Consider the following 17,234-nt stretch of genomic DNA (forward strand, 5'->3'; position numbering starts at 1 on the left):
CTGTACACAGCCAGGTAAACAGACATGATTCCTGCCTTCAGGAAGCTCACAGTCTAAGATGGCCAGACTTCGATTCAGACTTCGAGCACAAAGAAGCAGAACTTTACAGAACTTTGAGACAAGGAGAAACACAAAGACCCAATCTAAATAGTTAGTGAACGATATGACAAGGAAAAGGGAGATCTGAATATGGAAAAGTGCAAAAGGCCCCAAAATAATTGATGATATTTTTTTCCCTGACGGGAAGAACAATCAGAAAATTTACTCTGTAAAATTTGCTGTTCCATTTTTCTTGTGCTTCTAGGACCACATGTCCTTTCATTCTGAGTTTTATTTTTCCAAAGTCATCAAAAAATTTCACTCTGATAAAGATGGAACAGAAAATCTGTGTGTGCTGAGATAAATAATGAAGTCCTGGAACATAGTCTCTTAGCTTTGACACTATACTCACCTCAACACAGCTACACTGGGTGCCATGTGAGTAGAATGAACAGCAGCAGGAGACAGACCACCATTGCATGAAGATCTGAAATTAGGAAATGGAAAGTAAGGAGAGCAGAGGGAATGCTCTAAGGTCACAGTAAGCCAAAGTCTCAGGTACTACTGGGACCCAGCTGAAAACTGGGAGTCAATTTCCAAGGATAGACCAGGATGACGTAGTACCAGCAAGAAAGGAGAGGCTCTTTTAGAGGAAAAACTTTGTAAGGAATGAGAGACAAAGCAAGAGCACAAAGAGAGCCAAGAGCTGCGTACATCAAACATGGAAACCCAACAAGGGGCAGACTACACGTTGTAGCTGGGACCATGTCAGCCAGATTCGCATGTGTTTCTGTGGGGTTTTCTTCTAATGTGAAGGGCAACTGTGTATATGAATGATGATTTGCTACTTGTGCTTTTTCGCCATTCAGCCTATAAGCATGAAAAACACAAGATGGAGGCTGTGACGACAGGGATTTTCTAAGTGACTGAGGCCTAAGGTCAGATCCCTCAGGATTCAGTCAGTCAACAGTCTGTCTACGAGGGATAAAAGAACTTCCAGTCTTTAGTTTGGTAGCCAATCAGTAGCCCTGTTTGAGCTGCTCTTACCAGTTTGACATTAATTAAGAAAATAGTGCCTTAGTCAATCAATTTAATTCATTTCCCTCTCTAGGAAATTTGGAATCATATTTAGTTTGTCTTTAGAGCAGGTTGCACGCAACCATTTTGATCATTGGAGGCCTATTAAATGCTGAACTCCAGACTGGCTTGCATTCTCTTTTATTGGAAAAAGGGGCTGATGCATTATTTGCTCATACCTACTGAGTGTGTCATTGTAGCCTCGTGGAAATAGCAAGGGCCTGGGTTTCAAAGAATCTGGTTTCTTGCCTGACTCTACCTCTCTCCTACTGTGTGACCTTGGGTGAATCACTAAACTTCTCTGTGACTCAGGCTCCTCATCTGCAAAATGGGGACTCAATGCCTGTTCTTCCTACTTAGGTGGTGAAACCCAAGTAGAGCAGGGACTTTGACCTGATTGTTCCGTATCTACACGGTGCTTAGCACTGTGCTTGGCAAAGAGCAAGCACTTAACCAACACCACTATTATCATTATCTCTTGCATTGCTCTGTATTTTTATGGTTTCATCCTTCCTATCTATCCCCTCTTAGATTTGAGCCTCTAAAGGACCATGTCTGACTTTCATCTGTGTATGTTTGCCCTGCACCGAGTGAGCACTTAATAACAACCATTACTGCTTATTGATTCTTCTTTGTGTCAGAGACATCTTCATGAGCACTGATGAGGTTTATTCATACATGGCGGTAAACAGAAAAAACATTTTTGAAAGAGGGTCCCCCTGAGTTAGATTTGTGCTTAGAACATCCTTTGAACTGGAAAGAGATTGTGGTAAAAGAGTCGTTTCGGGCCCCGGTGTGGAGGGATGTGGGCAAGGGGGCGAGGGGAGGGATTCTGTGCAGGTTGTCTGTGACTGGTTGAGACCGTGGAAATCCCAGCAGGCACAGTAGTAGGTGGCCACATCTCCTTCCTCTATGTTGATGATTGTTAGGGTGGAGGTGGTGGTCTTGATGTTGTTTTCTGCCCAGAACCTTTTCTTATCAGTGCCCGGGTCGTGTTGAGCTTTGATTGTCGATGACAAATAGAGCAGCCGCTTCAAAGCCTGCCCCGATTTCTGTTGGTACCAGTGCATGGTGGTGGCAGAGAACGTAACGCCGGACACCACACAATTCACACGGACTGTTTTTGTGCGTGACCTGGTGATGGACAGCTCTCTCTGCTCCAGTTTCACCGCCGTGGATCCGGCTGGAAAGGAAGGAAAAGAGAGAAAATCCCTAAGAAGCATGAATTGGAAGAAAATGGAGAGAATCCTCGGTTCTCTTCCCTGGCCGGGAGAAAGGGTGGAAAGACACTTACCGGCGCACAGGATGAGCACGGTGAGCACAGACAGCAGTGACATCCTCTCAGCTGGGACGAGGCCTGTGGGGTGGATGCAGGGGGCTGGAGGGAGGTGGGCAGACGGAGAGATCGAGGAGCAGTAGGCAAGGGGACCCCCAGGCTGGGGGCGCAGAGGGAATAGCCCAGGGAGACCTAGGCCGAGGGTCAGGATCCCAGTTGCAGTCCGGCCCTTCCGACGTGGCGCCGATTAGCTGCAAACTTCAGTCGACAGACGCTGTCGCTCTCACTCTCCCTGGGTTCATGACTGTGGTCCCGGCTTCTTCTTGACCGTGAAGGAGGAGCTTATGGATATCACGGCAGCTATTGGCCGTAAACCCTCCTGCCGGTCCCCACCCCTTCACCACTGGAACAGGAGCTGGTTGACCTTCGACCCCTACTGGGATGGTCAAGAGGGAATGGCCCACCCTGGGTTCTTCAGTTGACGTTTACATTTTATCACCAGCAGCTTGTACTTGGAGAAGCAGCGTGGCCTAGGGGAAAGAGCCTGGGCCGGGGAGTCAGAGAACCTGGGTTCTAATCCTGGTTGTGCTACTTGCCTGCTGTGGGAACTTGGGCACTGTACCTCAGTTTTCTCATCTGTAAAATGGAATTAAACTCCCTCCTACTTAGACTGTAAAGCCCATGTGGGACAGAGATTGGGTCTGACCTGATTATCTTGTATCTACCCCAGAAATTAGTATGGTTTTTGGCCCTTTGTAAGGGCTTAATAAACATCACAGTTATTATTATTAATGTTATTTTTGATTAAATGACCCATCTGTTTATCACTGGGATGTGAGTATGAGGGAATTGCCACAGAGAAGCACAAACAGATCCACTCTATGCCAAATGCTTGTGAATTTGACTTTGTCATAAACCCTGGTTTCCTCCAAGGAACTGATGCTTGTCTACACACAGAGATAGAGTTCATAAAATATTTAATCATTAACAACTTGTACTTGGAGAGCAGCATGGTCTAGTGGATAGAGCACAGGCCTGGGAGTCAGAAGGACCTGGGGTTTAACCACGCTCTGCCTTTTGTCTGCTGTGTGACCTGGGGCAAGTTACTTCATTTCTCTGGGCCTCGGTTACCTCATCTGTAAAATGGAAATAAAGATTGTGAGCCCCACGTGGGACATGATCTGTGTCCAATCTGATTAGCCGGTACCTACCCTAGAACTTAGAAGAGTGCCTGGCACATAGTAACAATAATAATAATCATGGCATTTGTGAAGTGCTTACTATGTGCCAGGCACTGTACTGAGCACTGGGTGGATACAAGCAAATCGGGTTGGACAGAGTCCCTGCCCCACTTGGGGCTCACAGTCTCAATCCCTATTTTATAGATGAAAGCGCTTAACAAATATTATTAAAAAACCCGGTAGGATCTTGTTCTTTGAATATGGGGTATTATCACGAATGACTCTACCAGGGGAGGAATATGCAGTTGCTTCATGAATTGTTCTAAGAGGTGATAATTTTTTGCATAGTTTTATGCATTATAAATTAGAATCTGTTTGAGAACCTCTGGAGAAATTAATATGAAATCCCTTTACAGCCCATATAGTGTAACAATAAACGTAATATGATCGTGAGTCTTTGCAGGATACCGTAGAAGTAGAAGTTGTTGGTGCTGACTGAAGCAGCGTTACTTTCTACTTCATTCAAGGACTTGTTCAATAGACTCAACGATGGCATGCTCATCTTCACTAAGTACCTTGCAGCGCGATAATATCTTCAGAACATTTGAGCTCCCCTGGGGTCTTTTTCTTCTTCAATCACTTTCATAAATGCATCCACTTAATCCCCAAACTTTAGCTGGTAGTGGAGAGGCCTTAACTCCTGCATCCGGTTCAATATTTCTAATGATGCGTTGGATTTTCAATGTAGGATGGGCTGGGATTTGAACAGTTCCTCCGATGAGATGCGATTAACTCATCGAAGTCTGCTTCAACCACTGTTCGGTTAAATAGCTTCTTTAGCTAACTGCTCAGCGGACTCCCTTACTCCTTGGAAATCAGACTCCAACTGAGCTTTCTGCGAATGCCGGGCTTTGCTGATTGCTTAAGCCCAGGGAATGAGGAGTGGGGGAGGGATTTACTTACCTGTAGCATTCAGCAGGAATGCTAGGGAGGTCAGGCTTCCGGGTGGAGTAAGGCATTAAACAACATAGGCTGCATCCCTGGAGAAGAAGTAATGTGAGTGCTGTAACCCACTCTAAATTTCATATCGAACAATTCCTGCTCTTTCCCCAAGTTGTATTTGGCTTTAAAGCACTCAATCACTTTCCCCCTCTTACCTTACCTCGCTGATTTCCTACTATAACCCAGCCTGAACACTTTAGGGCTCTAACTCCAACCTACTGTCCGTACCTCGGTCTCATCTATCTCACTTCTGACCCCTTACTTGTTTACCCGTTAAGCATTTTGATAACTCTCCCTGCCCCAGAGGACTTATGTACTTCCTATTTCCCCTACCTGTAATTTATTTTAATGTCTGTCTCCCCCTGTAGATTGAAATCTCCTTGCGAGCAGAGATCATATCTCCCATCTCTTTTTGTACTGCACTCTCCCAAGCTTCGCACAGTACAGCGCTCTGCCTATAGTAAGAGCTCAGTCAATAGCACTGATTGATTGTATGAATTGTAGGGTGGTTGCAACCTGGGTATGCTTGTACTTTGCTTGGTGGAATGTGTTAGTGTTAATTCTTAGAAATCCTCCTCCGTTTTGCTGTCACTCAAACCACCAGAAGGGTGTGTAATGATGCTACACACACACAAACACATACACACACACACACTCTCTTGCTCTCTCCGAGTTGGTGAAGATGACACGGATTTAACTGTAAGCCCATCCGCACTGGAAACTTCACCCAAATGAGAACTAGTCTACAATGATCAGGATCAGTTCTAAAGGAAAAGATCAGGACAACTCTTTTATAGTATTTGTTAAATGCTTACCATGTGTCAGGCTCTGTACTAAGCACTGGGATAGATACAAGTTAATAAGGTTGGGCGCAGTCCATGTCCCACATCGGGCTCATAGTCTCAATCCCCATTTTACAGATGAGGTAACTGAGTCACAGAGAAGTTAAGCGACTCCCCCAAAGTCAGGCAGCAGACAAGTGGTGGAGACGGAATTAGAACCCAAGTCTTTCTGACTGTGCCATACTACTTGTAGGCAATTGAATACTGCCTTAAAATTTACCATCGGCCTCATCTTTATCCTCGAAATGGTTCAGGTAACCTGATAGTGCCTCCGTCTCTGGGGACTTAAAGCTTAAGATAGTGATGGCATTATGATGATGGTGATGATTATTATTATTATATTTGCTTAGCTCTTAATATGTGCCATGCACTGTTCTAAGGCTAAGGTAGCTGCAAGTTCATCAAGTAGAACACAGTCCCTATTCAACATAGGGCTCACAGTCCAAGTAAGAGGGAGAATGGGTGTTTAATCCCAACTTTACAAATAAGGCAACTGAGGCACTGAGAAGTGAAGTGATTTGCCCAAGGTCACACAGCAAGTAAGTGGCAGAGCTAGGTTTAGAACCCACGTTTTCTGACACCCAGGACTGTGATCTTTCCACTAAGCCATGCTTCTCAAGATGCCAGCACTGACTCAAATGCATGATACAAACTTCAAAAGGACATAGGGCCAAAAACCAACATTAAATAAGAACACATTCTGAATGCATAAGTGTGCAGTACATCAGTGTCATGGACAAGCAAAGGAACATTTGAATATTTAGCGACGGACAAAATCTGAAAGGCCACAAATAATTTATCTTGCTTTATTGTCTAATGTAATAATAACAATAATAATAATGTTGGTATTTGTTAAGCACTTACTATGGGCAGGGCACTGTTCTAAGCGCTGGGGGACATACAGGGTAATCAGGTTGTCCCACGTGAGGCTCACAGTTAATCCTCATTTTACAGATGAGGTAACTGAGGCACAGAGAAGTGAAGTGACTTGCCCACAGTCACACAGCTGACAAGTGGCAGAGCCGGGAGTCGAACCCATCACCTCTGACTCCGCAGCCCTGGCTCTACAAAATCAATACACTGAGTTTAAAACTGGACTCCGGAAAGCTTGATTTTCTGGGTGTCTAGGGATGTGATTCACATCTTCTTGAACTTGTATGATTTTTCTGCGTTTTCCAAATAATCAATAATTTCACTGTCAAAAACAGGCTCCCTTAAATATACAAGCAGATTAGGAGATGGAGTTAATATGTCTGTTTCTACCATACTCTTGAATTTCACTGTATTCTGTAAGATTCCTCTCTCTCTCTCTGTTTCTTTCTCCCCTCATCTCTTACTCCTCCCAGCTCTTCTGGTGACCAACGAACATGTAGCGACCATGTGATCCCACCCTGGTACCCCAATCACCTCCCCCCTACATCCCCCCTTCCTAGTCAAAAGGCAAGAAGCCCAGCCAATCAGCATGGGAGACCTCCGTGACTCACGGCTTCGAACCCAGAGCCCAGGTTCCACTTCAGACTACCTGGGGCTCAGAGACAGGTAGGAACCACAACCCTCTCCTCCTTCTCTCCTCCCCAGAGCCCCGAGCACTGCCGGTGGAGACATGCTGGAGTCTATCATCCTTCTCACCACCCTGCTCCACGGTAAGTCGGCTGCTTTCATCCCGGGTTAGCACCCTCTGGAGCTGCTTCTGTCTTCCTCCTCCTCTTCTTCCACCTTCTCACCCTCCTCCTCTCCTTACTATAACTGTTTGCTTTCTCCCCTCATCGCAGCCGGCCAGACGGCAGTCACCTTGGACCAACCAGTGATCTCCATCACCAAAAAGGTTGGGGTGCTTGCAATGATTCCCTGCAGGTTTTCTGACAAAAGGATCACGTACATCCACTGGTACGTCCAGCATCTTGGGAGGGCTCCCCAGCGCCTGCTCTACTATCACCTGGCCAAGTCTGAAGTCAGGTTGGATGCAGGATTCAGGTCAGACAAATTCTTCGCTAGCAAGAATAAAGATGGAAGCTGCAACCTGTTGATACAGAACCTGCGTGAAAGCGATGCTGGCACCTATTACTGTGCCAGCTGGGACGCCACGATGATTCATGTCTCTCCACCCCTCATACAAAAAAATTCTGTCTGCAGGCATCGGAAGCAAGGCCTGCCTCCCACAACTCCGGCACTGGCTCTCACCCTTGATTCAGGCTCCTGGGCACACTAAGGAAGGCCCGGATTTGGTTTCTGTAGAAAACAGGTCCAAACTTCAGCTGTTTCTGCAGAGAATAAACGCAGTGGTCCCACCCACCTTAGCCAGAGCACAATTCCCATCGCCCCCTCTCAGACACTGGTGGCTTCCCATTCCTTCTCTGCCCGAACAGACGTCACCCTCGTGTCCAAAGGGAGGAGTCTGTGGAAGGACACTCTATACCTTATGTCTACTACATCGCTTTCATTGGTCCCTGGGGTAATCTAAAACCCACCTCCAGCCCCTTCCATCTGTCCTTGGTGACCACTCTAGGGGTCAAATTTGTGAACTCCTGTCAGATATTCGGGAAAGGATCCTCCCCTTCGAACCCTGAAGGTGACTGAGCCTGACTTGTGAACTGCTGCCAGATGTTGAGGAAAGGATTCTCCCCTTCAAACCCTGAAGGTGACTGAGCCTGACTTGTGAACTGCTTTCATATGTTGAGGAAAGGATTCTCCCCTTCGAATCCTGAAGGTGACTGAGCCTGTCTACTGGGCCATCTTTCTACAGGACCTGTTCCAGGGACTTCTGGACCATGGGTGGAAAGGGAAGCCAATCTCTCCTCAGACCACCCCCTGGGCCATCCTAAAATCATTTCCTTCTCATCCTCTATCTCCGTAGAAGCAGCAGTTTGAGAACCATCCCAGCAGGGGCAGGGAGGGGAGCACATGGAGACAGAGGTGAGTGAGCACTTTGGATAAAACAAGGGGTGACCTTTGGCCCCAGTGATTGGGGTTCCTAAGCTTCCACTTCCCCTGGCCCTAACCTGGGGCCCAGCTTTCCCTGTCCAAATCCCTGGACTGTACTATCCGACTAGGAGGAAGAGGGGGACCAAAGAAGATGGAGACCCCTGGGATGTGGGGACCAGGAACTTGAGTAGTTGAGGAGAGGGAAGGGCCAGATGAATTGGGCAATCATCCATACTTCCTCAACATGCTCAGGGACACTTCAGGCTATGGAGTGCAATGTGGACCCAGCCTTCCACAAGTCACTGTCTCAGACGGGCTCAGGTGAAGGACTCCACAACTTCCTTATCTCCATTTCATTCAAAATGGGTCTGTGGGTGAGCCTAGGGGTCACAGGGGTGTCTTCCCTAAAGGGAGAATTCCCCCTTCCCCTACCAAAGTGAAGTGAGTTCAGGGAGGAATCAGTGTTTAGAGATTTGCGTCCAACTTCCTCTGCCCGTTAGCTCCTGGCCCTGACCCCTCTTCTCTCACCGAAGAGGCTGAAAGGAGCCGTGCGATGAGTGGATTCAGGTTCTTCCTCTGCCGCCTGCGTTTCCATCCCTCAGCCCTGAGATGCCGCCTTCCGCCCTGGTCAGCCGCAGTCGGTTTCAGGAGGGGTGGGATCCCGGCAGCCTCAACTGTTCGTCCAGGGCATATCCCACTCCTGTGGGCCTCCTCGGTCCCCAGTAAGTAGCCATGGGCCTCCTTCTAGGGTGGAGGGGCACTCTGGACTGTCTCCCCCTCTCACTTCTGCTCCCTCTCCTTTCTCCACAAAGACTGGTTGGGGACCTTCCTGGAGAAGGACACCACTTCCATCACCACTCTGAGGGGCCAGACCATCACAGTGGGTTTTTTTATGGCATTTATTAATCCAGGCACTGTACTAAGTACCGGTGTAGATAGAAGCTAATCAGGTTGGACACAATCCCTGTCCCACCTGGGGCTCATAGTTTTAATCCCCATTTTACAGATGAGCTAACTGAGGCACAGAGAAGTAAGCGAAGTGATTTGCCTACGGTCACACAGCGGACAAGGAGCAGAGCAGGAATTAGAATCCAGAACCTTCTGATTCCCAGGCCTGTGACCCATCCACTAGGCCATGCTGCTTTTTTTTTTCCAGTGGGATTTGTTAACCTCTCCTTTGCGCCAGGCACTGCACTAAGTACTGGGGCAGATACAAGATTTGATACAGCCCAAGTCCCACATAAGGCTTACGGTCTTAATCCCCATTTTACAGATGAGGTAACTGAGGAACAGAGAAGTGAAGTGACTTGCCCAAGCCCAGCAGACAAGGGGCAGAGCAGGGATAAGAACCCAGGTCTTTGTGATTCCCAGGTCCGTGCTCCATCCCCTAGGCCAAGTTCCTCACGATGACCTGCAAATCGTCCTGGGACAGCAGCACCAACACCCACCAGGTCCAAGCAGCGCGGCTCAGTGGAAAGAGCCCGGGCTTGGGAGTCAGAGGTCATGGGTTCGAATCCCGACTCTGCCCCTTGTCAGCTGTGTGACTGTGGGCAAGTCACTTCACTTCTCTGTGCCTCAGTTACCTCATCTGGAAAACGGGGATTAAGACTGTGAGCCTCACGTGGGACAATCCGATTACCCTGTATCTACCCCAGCGCTTAGAACAGTGCTCTGCACATAGTAAGCGCTTAACAAATACCAACATTACTACATTATTATTACCCAGGTGGACTGTAGCGGCCGCCGTGTCACGATCTCGCTGGCCTCACCCTCCCCCGGCATCCCGGCCTCCAGAACAGCCGGCCGCCTTTCCGTTCTCCCAAGGGACGGGGGCTGGAGCTACATCCCGACGCCACAGGACACAGACAGTGGCAGCTACTACTCTGCCCCCTGGCATCCTGCATATCCCCCCCCCCCCACCCCACCAGCTTCCTCCACCCCTATACTAAAATCCATTTGCAGGATTCGCCTACTGGGTGCTTCCCAGAGGGTCTCTGCCCTTTTAGGTTGGAGCCCCCTGTGGGCAAGAGATTGTGCATGGGTTATTATCCCTGTCCTTTTCCCCACCGTTTAGCGTACAGTGCTCTGCACAAAGTCAGCAGTACAAACACCCTACTATATAGTAACAATAATAAAAAAAACAATGATAATAACACCCTGTAGCTAGAACTGTAAGCTCTTTTCGGGAAGGGAATGGGTCTGTTTATTGTTGTATTGTACTCTCCCAAGTGCTTGGTTCAGGGCTCTGCACAGGGTAAGTGATCAATAAATATGATTGACTGATTAGGATTAGGCCCAAGAAGCATTAATAGGGGGCAAACCAGTCCCACAGCTCAGAGGGAAGGGGAGAAACACGTGACCTCCCGCACACCTCGATTTACCGCTCTGAATCTAGCTGGGCCAGTGACCACCCTCAGATACATCCGTCCTCCCCACACCCCCAAGCCCACCCAACTGGCCCCGATAAAGCATACAAGCCATGTTCCCAGAGTTGAACACATTCCCTTCATTCGCCTCCCTTTCAAGGGAGAGATATTTCATCTGCTTTCTTTGGATTTTTTAAAGGTGATTAGAAGTCAGCCTCCTTGTGAAAATGACCCTCCATGAAGACGGATGAAGACTTCGGGCAGTTCCTGGAAGTCTCCCGCTGGGTAAATCAGTCAGGATGCTACACATTCCCCACCAGCACCACCAGCTCACAGCTCTGAGCACCAGCAGATGGGAAGCTGAGGCTGAAAGTTGGCCCCATGGAAGTCCTGCCTGTTGGCTGGAAGAGAAGAGGCAGAGAGACAAGAAGAAAGACACGTGAATTAACGAAACCCGAAGAGGCCAGTTGGCATAATCACAGGGAGTAATTACGAGGAGAAGGGACTTTTTTATGGTATCTGTTACTTTGTGCTAGGCACTGTACTAAACACTGGGGTAGATACAAGCTAATCAGTTTGGGCACAATTCATGTCCCATCTGGGCCGCACGGTCATAATCCGCATTTTACAGGTGAGGTAATTGAGACACAGAGAAGTGAAGTGACTTGCACAAACAGCAGATAAGCGGTGGAGCCGCGATTCGAACCCAGGTCCTTCTGACTTCCAGGCTTGTGTTTTTTCCACTTGGTCATGCTGCTTCTCTTGGGACTTCTTCTCGGGTCCAGGTGTCATCAAGATGTTAAGAAGCAGTTTGGCTTAGTGGAAAGAGCACGGGCTTGGGAGTCAGAGGTCATGGGTTCTAATTCTGGCTCTGCCACTTGTCAGCTGTGTGACTTTGGGCAAGTCACTTAACTTCTCTGTGCCTCAGTTCCCTAGTCTGTAAAATGGGGATTAAGGCTGTGAGCCCCACCTGGGACAACCTGGTAACCTTGAATCTACACCAATGCTTAGAACAGTGCTTGGCACAAAGTAAGCGCTTAACAAATACCATTATTATTATTATTATTATTATTATTATTATTATTATTATCAGCTCCCTGACTCCCAGCTGCACTTCCAGAAACCCTAGATTTTCAGAGTGCAGCAGCCCCCAGTCTGGCCAAGGCAGTGCTCAGCAAATGTTCCTCAACGGTTTGGGGACTGCTACCCTCATAACTACTGAAAGCCCAGAGGGAAACTCTCACCCGGCAGGCGAGAAAGCACTCACAGACTGATCGTTCTGGGCTTTGACGAGGCAGTCTTTCAGTCAATCAATCAACTGTATTTATTGTGTCCTTACTCTGTGCAAAGCACTATACAAAGCACTTGGGAGAGAACAATGCACTAAGTAGACTTGAGTCTTGCCCTGAAAGAGCTCACGGTTTATCGGGGAAAAAGAGATGCTAAAATAAACACTCAATCACCTTGCCTCCTACCTCGCCTCGCTGTCTCCTACACTAACCAAGATTGCTCACTTTGCTCCTCTAATGCCAACCTTCTCTATCTCACCTACCTCACTGATAAACTCTCACCTATGTCCTGCCTCTGGCCTGGAATTTCCTTCCTCTGTATATATGACAGACAATTACTCTCCTCCACCTTCGAAGCCGTATTGAAGGTGCATCTCCTCCAAGAGGCCTTCCCTGACTAAGCCCTCTTTGTCTCTTTCCCATCTCCCTTTTGTGTCACCATGATTTCCTTTCTTTATTCACCCCTCCAACAGCCCCACGGCACTTATGTACATATCCATAATTTATTTACTTACATTACTGTCTGTCTCCCCCTCTGGACTGTGAGCTAGTTATAGCAGAGAATGTGTCTACCAAGCGCTTGTATTGTTCTCTCCCAAGCACTTAGAACACTTGTCTCCCCCGATTAGACTGTAAGCCCGTCAAAGGGCAGGGACTGTCTCTATCTGTTGCCGATTTGTCCATTCCAAGCGCTTAATACAGTGCTCTGCACATAATAAGCGCTCAATAAATATTACTGAATGAATGAACAGTTCTCTGCCCACAGTAAGCACTCTACAAATATGATCGATTAATAAAGCAGTCTCTCAATCAATCATATTTTTATCGTGCCTACTCCGTGCAGAGCACTGTACAAAACACTTGGAAGAGCACAATAGAATTAAGAGACATGAGGTCTTCCCTCAAGGAGTTTACAGTTTAGCAGGGGAAAGAGAGATGCCTAAATAAATTACAGGTAGCTGGAAGCAATAGTGTAGTGTAGAAAGATAGGAAAATAAGATCTACAGTGCAGTGGAAAGTGAGGGGTGAGTAACCACGGGCTGAGATGATGAGTCCGTCCGTCAGTCAGTAGAGGAAGTGCAAAGGTGGCGGTAGGTAGGGAGAGAGTCCTGTGATCCTCTTGCCCTTCCTAGTCTGTAAAGTGGGGAAGGAATTTTCCAGGAAAGGAACAGTGAGGCTTTCACACCAGCTAAAGGGTGGCAGGCCTGGGAGACGGACACTCAGGATTGGGGGTTGAAATCCCTCGGGGGAGGCGGTCTCTGAAAACGTCAGACCTGATTTTTGACTTCCACGTGACAAAATGAGAATGAGAGAATTGAGAATAAACAGCCGATAACCAGGATGCTGAAAAGAGGGGAAACCATCCTAGTGGGAAGGGGATGGGTGCATGTGATGACACTTGATCTGCCCAGGTCGCCTTTCTGAGCATTCTGGGGCTCTGCGGGCATCCATATCTGCCAATTCCTAGTAGGGTCTGGGCCCGGGAGTCAGAAAGACCTGGGTTCTAATCCTGTCTCTGCCACTTGTCTGCTGTGTGACCTCGTGCGAGTCATTTATCTTCTCTGTGCCTCGGCTACCTCATCTGTAAAATGGGGATTTAGGCTGTGAGCCCAGCATGGGTCATCAAGGGCGTCCAACCTGATCAACCCCCGCGCTTAGAACAGTGTCTGGCACATAGAAAGCACTTATACAAATACCACAAAAAAAAAAAAATTCCTTCCGGAGCAGTTCTTGGAGAGCAGTTCTTGGAGTTCTTGGCGAGCAGAGACAGTGTCTTCTCCTGTACTGGAGGATGCACGGCCCACAGCCTGACACAGGAGGGAGCTCTGGAAATGCTCTAAAAATCTACAAAAGTCAACTTTCAAGCAAAAAAACACGGCTTCAGAAAGGCTCAATCCATCCAGTCAATCAATCAATCAGTGTATTGAGTACTTACTAGGTTCAGAGCATTGTACTAAGCGCTTGGGAGCGCACAATATAACAGAAAGAACTGCTCGGTCTACAAGCTGCAGGTTCCAGGCTGGACCATTATTTCTGTTAGTATTTATAAGTTTTAAATAAAGGGAAAAAAAAGAGTCCATATTCTTGTTTTCACTATCTCTAGATTTTGACTTTGTATCTTCCCAACAGTGAATGAGCTCTCCTTAATAATTTATACATTATCAGCAACATCACCAAGAGTTCCCCGGTGTAATATGGCACTGGAGTTTCCCCCTCCCCTGATCATATCATCTCAACAATGTGACTCGGTGGAAAAGCATGGAGAAAAACCACGCACCTGGGGATCAGAGGAGCTGGGTTCTAATTTCAGTTCCACCACTTGCCTGCTGTGTGACCTTGGGCAAGTGACAACATCTCTGTGCCTCAGTTACCTCATCTGTAAAATGACGATTAAGACTGTGAGCCCTGTGTGGGACAGGGACCGTGTCCAACCTGATTATCTACCTTACTGCTTAGTACAGTGTCTAGCACTTAGTAAGCTCTTAATAAATACCATTAAAAAAACCCTCAGCACTAATGAGCACCATGCACATTCCACTTTAAATTATTCATTTGTTTTTTCATTTATTCAGTTTTTTTGCACTCTACTACTGCTTGAATCCATCCATGCTTTTCCTACTGCTCTCACTAGAAGAATATAATTTATGGCTGCCTGCCTCCCTCATCAAATAGTTGACTCTTCCAGGGCAGGGATCATGTTTACTAATTCTATTGTATGACTTACTACTTTCATCTTTTACTTCCTACAAGGTGACTGGTACAGTGTTCTGCATACAAACATTGCTGAGGGATTGATGGATAGATCCATTTAGGTTGAATGAGTTCCCTGCCGCCTAGTAAGCCCCATTTATATACAGATATACCCACACTGTTTAGTCCAGTGCCTGAGATAGTAAACACTTAACAGATATGTATATACATACATATATATGTATATAAACAATGCAGGTAGATACAAGCTAATCAGGTTGAACGGTTCCATGTCCCAAACGGGGCTCGCAGTATTCATTCTCATTTTACAGATGAGGTAACTGTGGCACAGAGAAATCAAGTGACTTGCCCATTGACTCCAACTAGCCAAAAACAAAGATCAGCAAAGTCCTGAGCGTAAAACACGAAAGCTTAGATAGCCTCAAACAGTGCAGGCAGGCTCAAGTTAAAAGGATCTCAAATGCCAATATATTTAGAGTTTCCATAAGTTCTTTAAGAAAGAGCAAACCCAAAACTCCCACTAAGATTCCCCTATCTCACCTGGCTCTTTGAATTTTCCATCCTTGCCAAGTAGTCTTGGCCCTCTGTCCTTTCTCAGCTTCTTCTATTCATCGGTGGCATTTATTGAGCACCTACTTTGTGCAGAGCACTGTACTGAGCGCTTGGGAAAGTACAATAAGATTGGTAGACATGATCCCTGCCCTCAAGGAGCAGTTTTTGTGCTCTCTTAAGATCTTCATGAATCTCTCTTGTGTCATCTGCCTCCTGTGGAGAGACACAAACCTGCCCCGCCCCAATGATCCCACAGCACCTCCCACACCCCCACACAACACCGCTCGAGACAGCACAGCTGCGGAGCACCCAATATTTTCTCTCCTACAGCTAGAGCTCCAGTGCAGCCACGGAGGATCGAAGCCCCTTTCAGCGTCTCCTTCCCCGCGGCAGAGAAGCCCGGACCATGGTGGGGCATCTCACCTTCCTCTCACCCTTCCTGGAGGACTGGGCGAACGTCGCCTTGGCCCCGGTGGTCCGGCGGGAGCTGGGGTTTGTCGTGGGGAAGATCTGGTCCTCCCTACTGCTGTTGGGTGTCCTGGTGGCCGCGGGGGACGCGATGGTCACCCTGGAGCAGGGCCTGGTCTCCGTCACCGTCAAGAAGAGCCTAAACGTGGAGCTCATCTGTAAGAGTTCTGGCAAGCTCCCGAGCTACATCCACTGGTATCGCTCACAGCCCGGGAAGCCCCCGCAGCGCCTCCTCTACTTCTCTACAACCAATAACAAAGTCAACTGGGATGAGGGCTTCAAGGCAGGAAAATTCCAGAGCATCAAGGCACACGATGACAAAAATACCTGCAAGCCGTTGGTGTTCCAGGTGGAGGAGAGCGACTCCGCCATGTATTATTGTGCCAGCTGGGATCTCCCACAGTGCCCCAGGACATAGCGCTCCCTGCACAAAATTGGGCTGCTGAGCTCGCTACCGCCGTGCTTCTGTATCGAACTGGAGTCTCAATCTCTTTTTCAGCTTCCAGGAGTGCTTCCCAAACCCCTTACAGTTCAAAACTCCCTGCTGAGGGGGAGGAGGGAGGCTCAGCTGGTGGGACCACATGTTGGAAAATAATAATGTTGGCATTTGTTAAGTGCTTACTATGTGCAGAGCACTGTTCTAAGCGCTGGGGTAGATAGAGGGTAATAAGGTTGTCCCCTGTGAGGCTCACAGTCTTCATCCCCATTTTGCAGATGAGGTAACTGAGGCACAGAGAAGTTAAGTGACTTGCCCACGGTCACACAGCTGACCAGTGGCAGAGCTGGGATTCGAACCCATGACCTCTGACTCCCAAGCCCGGGCTCTTTCCACTGAGCCACGCTGCTTCGAAAAGGTTCTAAGCCAAGTGCCAGTCCTGGTGTAGCCCCCCTCCCCTACCCCCGCCGCCGCCCCAGGTCTGAACGTCCCCAGCGGATGGTCCACAGAGTCCATAGGGAACCTGAATCATAATGTAAACTCCTCCAGGGGTAGGGACTTGGGCATCTCTGTACTCTGGAAGGAGCCTGGCCTAGCGGACCCACGGTTCAGGGACGTAGCATGGCCTAGTGGATAGAGCACAGGCCTGGGAGTCGGAAGGACCTGGGTTCTTTCACTCATTCAATAGTATTTATTGAGAGCTTACTATGTGCAGAGCACTGTACTAAGCGCTTGGAATGAACAGGTCGGCAACAGATAGAGACAGTCCCTGCCGTGTGACGGGCTTACGGTCTGATCGGGGGAGACGGACAGACGAGAACGATGGCGATAAATAGAGTCGAGGGGAAGAACATCTCGTAAAAGCGATGGCAACTAAATAGAATCGAGGCGATGGACATTGCATTAACAAAATAAATAGGGTAATGAAGATATATACAGTCGAGCAGATGAGTACAGTGCTGAGGGGATGGGAAGGGAGGGGGGAGGAGCAGAGGGAAATGGGGGGAAAAGAGGGTTAAGCTGCGGAGAGGTGAAGGGGGGGTGGTAGAGGGAGTAGAGGGAGAAGGGGAGC

General features: G+C 48.0%; 2 long non-coding RNA genes and 1 gene segment (V, D, J or C); 1 reads left to right on the plus strand and 2 right to left on the minus strand.

Annotated features, from left to right (window-relative positions):
- Positions 1 to 1,675: 1,675 nt before the first annotated feature.
- On the minus strand, positions 1,676 to 2,842 carry LOC114813897. The segment is given in 2 exon segments: positions 1,676 to 2,299; positions 2,411 to 2,842. Coding segments are annotated over 2 exon segments (558 nt in total).
- Positions 2,246 to 10,991, plus strand: LOC114813739. 2 transcript variants are annotated; one of them, XR_005660291.1, is made up of 4 exons: positions 2,246 to 2,430; positions 6,996 to 8,330; positions 8,873 to 9,061; positions 10,905 to 10,989. It is a non-coding gene; the product is annotated as an uncharacterized LOC114813739 (long non-coding RNA). The 2 variants fall into 2 exon arrangements; XR_005660292.1 differs by lacking the exon at positions 8,873 to 9,061 and having other exon boundaries at positions 10,905 to 10,991.
- Positions 10,826 to 14,309, minus strand: LOC103167843. The gene is made up of 2 exons (XR_005660293.1): positions 14,273 to 14,309; positions 10,826 to 11,106 (listed from the first exon to the last, which is right to left on the minus strand). It is a non-coding gene; the product is annotated as an uncharacterized LOC103167843 (long non-coding RNA).
- Between the last annotated feature and the right edge of the window lie 2,925 nt (positions 14,310 to 17,234).

The sequence above is a fragment of the Ornithorhynchus anatinus genome, chromosome 8, assembly GCF_004115215.2.
Source record: "Ornithorhynchus anatinus isolate Pmale09 chromosome 8, mOrnAna1.pri.v4, whole genome shotgun sequence".
Classification (NCBI taxonomy): Eukaryota; Metazoa; Chordata; class Mammalia; order Monotremata; family Ornithorhynchidae; genus Ornithorhynchus; species Ornithorhynchus anatinus.